This window comes from Monodon monoceros, unplaced genomic scaffold (assembly GCF_005190385.1).
Source record: "Monodon monoceros isolate NGI ecotype Baffin Bay Population unplaced genomic scaffold, NGI_Narwhal_1 Super_Scaffold_2, whole genome shotgun sequence".
In the NCBI taxonomy this organism is placed as follows: domain Eukaryota; kingdom Metazoa; phylum Chordata; class Mammalia; order Artiodactyla; family Monodontidae; genus Monodon; species Monodon monoceros.
The window spans coordinates 86,886,552-86,893,104 of NW_021703776.1; the positions used below are offsets into that span (position 1 = coordinate 86,886,552).

At 41.2% G+C, this 6,553-nt stretch overlaps 1 protein-coding gene across 1 annotated transcript in view; it reads left to right on the forward strand.

Moving 5' to 3' along the window:
- The window catches only part of BPGM (bisphosphoglycerate mutase), a 30,957-nt gene extending 26,310 nt beyond the window's left edge, over positions 1-4,647 (forward strand). The window contains exon 3 of the mRNA XM_029234472.1: positions 4,015-4,647. Coding sequence (XP_029090305.1) covers positions 4,015-4,193 — 179 coding nt within the window. The 3' untranslated portion in view covers positions 4,194-4,647. The remainder of the gene's footprint in view (positions 1-4,014) is intronic.
- The last annotated feature ends 1,906 nt before the right edge of the window (positions 4,648-6,553 follow it).

A 6,553-nucleotide genomic window follows, 5' to 3' on the forward strand; every position in this document is an offset into this window, starting at 1 on the left:
CTCATTTGCTATTTTAAAAAGCCAGTCGCTTAAGTCTCATTGACTGATTATTAACCAGTCTAAGTATTTTAAATATTTGGAAGTAATTAGTCTGCTGTGTGAATGGCTTGAGTAGTCATTAAAGTGGAATGTCAACTTTATTTATTGGAAACATTTCTATTTTTGTTGAGCCCTCCTTTCTTTATAAGTGAAACATTATAGTTCTCGTGGCCTTTGTTGGCTCTTCCATTTGGTCCCACACAAAAGTGGGTTTTTATCTAAGCCATAGGCATGAGCTTGAGAGTGGTGCTCTTAAAGAAAGGGCTTGTTAGATCTGGTTAGATCTGAGGCCATGGTCAGATGAGTTCCATGTGTGCCCCTCTCCCCCTGCCAAAGACCCAGAACTTTTTTCTGAGGTCACAGACTGCAAACCCTCAACCTGGCCCATCATGATCCCAGTGTGTTAGGTATTTCAAGGGGATCAGACAAATCTGTTGATCCCTTTACTAGTCTTGAAAACATGAGAACACTTGGTGCTGGTGTCCAGTTAGCACCCAGCCCTTCACAAGGGCAGAGCATGAACACAAACATTCTCCTCTCTCCTTATGCTGTGGTGGAAATAGCCATAGACAAGTCAGACGACCAGAGTTGAAGTCCTGGAATTTGGGAATTTAAAAAAAAGGTCTAATTTTACTACCTTAACAGTCTGGTGACTCGAAGAGTTTTATTTAACTTCTCTGGATCTGTTTAGTAGTTTTTTAAACAGCTTTCTTGAGGTATAATTCACATGACATACAGTTCACCCATTTAAAGTGTTCAGTTCAGTGGCTTTTCACAGAGCTGTATTTTCACAGAGTTGTATATTCACAGAGTTACCCATCTATCACCACAGTCAATTTCAGAACATTTTCATTACCCTCAAAAGAAACTCCATACCTAGCTATTACTGCCCAGTCCTCCCATTCCCTCTGGCCCTAAGCAACCCCAGATCTATTTATGTCACTATAGATTTGCCTATTCTGGACATTTCATAGAAATGGACTCATACAATATGTACTCTGTGACTGGCTGCTTTCACTTAGCATAATGTTTTCAAGCGTTGTCAATGTTTAGCATGCATCAGCACTTCTTTCCTTTATATTGCCAAATAATATTCCATTGCATGGATCTGCCACATTTAATTTACCCACTCATCAGTTGATGGACATTTAGACTGTTTCCATCTTCTGTCTATTATGAATAATGCTGCTGTGAGGGTTCATGTACAGGTTTTTGTGTGGACATGTGTTTTCATTTCTCTTGGGTATATATACCTAGGAGTGAAATTGCAGGGTCCCATGGTAATTCTGTGCTTACCTGTTTGAGGAATTGCCAGACTTGTTATCCAAAGATTCCACAGGATTTTATACTCTTAATTTTACAATGTATTAGGATTTCAGTTTATATCCTTAGCGGTCACCTGGCTCTAAACCACGTGCTGTTGCATTCCTCTCTGGCTATCTCCAGGGGATGTGGGTGGCAGCTACTATGCGGCCAGCTGACAGATCTGACCTGAGAGGGTCCGAGGGCTTTTAGAATCCCAGGCAGTCATCTCCCAGCTAAACAGCTGGCTGTCTGGTCTGAATTTATCTGTTCTTGCCAGCTTTAGTTTGGGATGGTAATCTTGTGTAGGGTTGCAGTGTGGGGATGGGGGCTTGGCAGGGCAAAGGAGTGTTTTAGTAGCCTACCCTTTAAATCTTCTACCTAGAAGAGAATTCATAGTACAGAAAGAAGAAACACTTGTTGGGCTATACTTTCTCATGTATGTTCTCTTTTAAGTCCATTCCTCCTGCCCCACAGGGTTTGTAATAGTGGTAGAGAAGAGTGTGTGTTTCTTTTTTTAATTAGACAGAGGCAGTGGAGGCCCAGAGAGGTTACTTACCTAAAGTTATATATTATACTTGTTAGTATTTGGAAGGGGACTAGCAAAGGAGGAGATGGGATGGGTACTTAGAATAGACCCTGACTTCCAAGTTATGATCCTTTCCATTGTTTCATAGCTGTTTGAGTATACAGCTTGTGCATAAGAGTTCTTAGGCAGCTCTTCTGAACCTAGAAATGAAATTCTAATAAAGAACCACCCCAGCGGCTGAGATCCAGTGCTATGATTCTGTGACTGGTGCTCATAGTTATGACCAAAGTTAAAATGACACAGTGCATTGATAACTAACTGCTACTAACTTATTCTGCCATTCTCACCTTCCAAGATGGACCCTTGCACTCCCCTCAGAACTTGCTCTACCCTGGGTCCTTTCTATTAATAAAGAACAGAAGTATATGGTTAGAATTTAGAAGTCTATATAATAAAAGTGTGTTTTTTTTTTTAATGTGTGTTTTTAAAGTAGATAATTTGAATACTTTCAGTCACCTTTTAATTGGCTTAACTCCATGTTTTTAGGTCTCCTCTCTTCTCTTTGCCCATTTTGAACTCAGAGGAACTTGAAAGACATTGTGCACTAGTTACATATACCTGGGTTTAAATCCAGGCTTTGGTATTTACTGCCTGTGTGACCTTGAGTTGTTTGCTTAACCTCTCTGTGTCAGAAATTGTTACATGGAAAAATAATGGTGCATATCTTCCTAGGATTGCAACGGTGATTAAATAAGTTAATACACATAAAGTGCTTAGAAGAGTACCTGGCATGCGGAATGTACTCAGTACATGTTAGCTGTTTATTGTTTTTTAAAAACACTCATAATAATAGAAACCTTATCATGACCACTGCTGCTACCATCCTTGCTACAACTCCAGCTCTTCTGGTCAAAATTGAACAACCTATGATTCAGGTTATCTATTTATTAAAAAAAATTTTGTGGGAGCGCACTGTACGGCATGTGGGATCTTAGCTCCCCTACCAGGGATCGAACCTGGGCCCTTGGCAGTGAGAGCGCGGAGTCCTAACCCCTGGACCACCAGGGAATTCCCTGATTCAGGCTATTTAAAAAAAAACTGAGGGAATTGCCTGGTGGTCCAGGGGTTAGGACTCCACGCTTTCACTGCCTCGGGCATGGGTTCAATCCCTGGTCAGGGAACTAAGATCCCACAGGACTGCGCAGCATGCCGAAAATAAGTAAGTAAATAAATAAATAAATAAATAAGTAAGTAAAATTTTTAAAAAATAAAAAAAGAATTGAAGGTGATTTGTCCATTACACATACCTTTCTCTCCTAGCAGTTGGGCTGTTAAGGGACAGCAGGAGAACGAGACCTGTTTACAAGGCATGTCGATCAACCTTCTTTTGATTCCTCTTGATTGTATTTCCTGAGCACCTAGGGGAGAGTTCCTCCTTGACTGGGTCTAGCCCAGGGCATCCCATGCTCACTCAGTGTTGGAAAACCAGCCACTTTCTTATCAATTGAACTAGATTTTGAGGTTAATTTTAGCCAGCCTGGGGACAACATATAAAAGGAAAAAAACCGGAAAACCCCCCTAGTTCACTTTCAGATTTTTCAAGATTGATTTCTGCGGAAAACCAGTAACACACATGTGAGCATGGAGAGAATAATTTTCATTTCTTTAAGATTTAGATAGGAAACAACCAGGAACAGTTTGCCCCAAAAGGTATTTACTGTCCCAAGATTTAATGTAATTTGAATTTCTGTCTTAGATTTTTTTTTAAAAAAAAACTTCTGAGGGACTTCCTTGGTGGTGCAGTGTATAAGACTCTGCGCTCCCAATGCAGGGGGCCCAGGGTTTGATCCCTGGTCAGGGGACTAGATCCCACATGCTGCAACTAAGAGTTCGCATGCCGCAACTAAGGAGCCCGCCTGCCGCAACTAAGACCTGGCACAACCAAATAAATAAGTAAATAAATAAATAAAACTTCTGGGACGCCCTTGGCTTCCAGCAACTATAGCTGGAATCCCTCACAGTACCTGGTGTGGTTCCAAACATGCAGTTAATATGGGACTAAGTGAATGTGTAGTTAATTAATTAAACACAGCTTCCTCCTGGGTTGTCTTTAACGCCTTGCTCCTCCCTGTCTCAATCTCCAGGTATCTCAGATGAAGACATTATCAACATTACTCTTCCTACTGGAGTCCCCATTCTCCTGGAACTGGATGAGAACCTGCATGCCATTGGACCTCACCAGTTCCTGGGCAACCAAGAGGCTATCCAAGCAGCCATTAAGAAAGTAGAGGATCAAGGAAAAGTGAAACGCGCTGACAAATAAAATCTTTCCCACGTGCTAGCTAGGGATAGCTGCAGAAGGAGTGGTATGCGGTGTGTTATGGGTGCTGATCTCGCTTTTTTTTTTTTTCTCCCCCGCTGATTTTTCCTGATTTTTCCAGATCTAGGCTGTGGGGTAGAGTTTGTATAAGTAACTAGGTAACATATGTTGGCCCAGATAAAGGCTTTAGGATGCCTGAGTGCTAATGTCATAAGCCTTATGCGTTAGCCCCTGCCGGCCCCGTTTGAATTAGTCACTAAGTTAGTCACCAGTGGGGCTTAATCAATGTCATAAGTTTCCAAGATGGGGGAGCAACAAGTGGAGGTCAAGTTCAAGGTATTCCTCATTCAATAAATCAGTATAGAGTGACCACTGACAGGCACTACTTACTCCAATAAGTAGTTCACAGTTATATTTACTGAGACTTTCTAGGATGATAATAAAGGGCATTAGATAACACACTATACTTAAGTATTTATTACTAGTCTTTTCCTCTAGGGAGAGGGATGCTTTGATAGGTTAAGACCAGAGGCCCATTAAATGGGAGAGTCATGGATGGATTCCTCCAAGACAGCCAACAACAAACACCAAGGCCCTTTGCCTCATAACATTTGGTGGAATTCCTCTCTGGCTGCTAGAATTAGCAGCATATAGACAGCTATAGCTGTTCATGTTCTCTTTTTGTTTTATTTTTGTTTTTTAAACTTTAATTTTGGGGTCTTTAAAATTAATTTAAAAATAAGTTCTGTGACTGAAAATGGTACAATCCCAAGAATTTCCATATGATTCATAAATATTAAGTATAGGCTGCTGAATTATTCTCTGCTCTTATCTTCCTATAACACAAAGAGTTGTACTTATTTCAACACATAGACATGCCTAATTCTCTAAAAATTGAAGGTCGGGTCGGGGGAAGGTAGAATATAGTGGGTGTAATTTTATTCACTTGAACAGGGGAAATGGTATATTCGCACTTGTCATGTACATTTGTTCTTTATCTGCTGAGGGCAAAACATTATGGTACGTAGTCTATAGTATTCAGGGTAGGCCACAGACAGAATTGACTGCTTATCAATCTTAATGATATAGGATGTTTTTAGATGCTGGAGATAGGTAAGTGATCATTTCTTTAAGCTACTGCCTTATTTCAGAGCAAGTGACATATATTTCAGTGATAAAGTCATGTAAACAATTTACAACTATAAAAGCTGTTACAGATATCACCAGTTTTTCATGGTTTTCCATTGGTGGATTGGTTTATTTGTATCCATTTTATAGTAAAACTGTCATTAGAAGGAAACTAATTCTAAAACCCTTGCTACTGCTTGCTTGGTTTCTACTGATCCTTAAATCAAGACTTAGGGCATCAGCTGAAAAGAAGAAATGAACCTGGTTTGCTCACAGCTGGCTGCATCTGTGATGCATAAGGACATGGAACGTGGATGCTTGACGTTCCTGACCAACTACTGGCTTTTCTGCCGTAGTCCTTCTTTTCACAGTTCTGTTGCCTAACCAAATAACACTGTTTATAATTCAGAGATCAGGGCCAAGAATACAACTACCAGATCTTCCTAGAATTCCAAACCTATGGCTAAGCTTCAACTCAGACCATTTTTGAACAGCTTCATCTCTGGAATTGGCATCTGAATTTTCCAGCCCAAGAAGTGACCATGTCTTAACACAGCTTAAGAGCCTAGAGTTGGATTCTTCCCTTGTCCTGCATCTAGATATCCACCTCCCATGGACACCTGGCAGCATGATGTGCTCCTGCACACAGAGCTGTGCTCACACCCCATCACTGTGGAATCTTACAGACTTCCTAAGAGAGGGATAATTTTTGCTGACACTTTCTGGTACAATTTGGTTTTTGAGATCTTGGCTGAAATAAATGAAGAGATATTTATGAAAATTTGCTGTAAAATTATTTTTAACGACTCCAGCACTTCAACCTTGAGACCACCTAGTGAATCTGTTTTCTTTGCATGGCTTACAAGGGATCCAGAATTTTTTTTTTTTTTTTTGGGGGTACACGGGCCTCTCACTGTTGTGGCCTCTCCCGTTGCGGAGCACAGGCTCTGGATGCGCAGGCTCAGTGGCCATGGCTCATGGGCCCTGCTGCTCCGCGGCATGTGGGATCTTCCCGGACTGGGACACGAACCCACGTCCCCCGCATCGGCAGCATCGGCAGGCGGACTCTCAACCACTGCGCCACCAGGGAAGCCCGGATCCAGAATTTTTGATGTAGGTATCTTGAAATCTGCCTAACCTGCATCCTCATCTTGGCATCCTTCTGTACCACGTCAAGCTGGGACCAAAAAATGGGGATTTTTTTAAATTTAAAAAATGATAGCTTATCCAGAAAT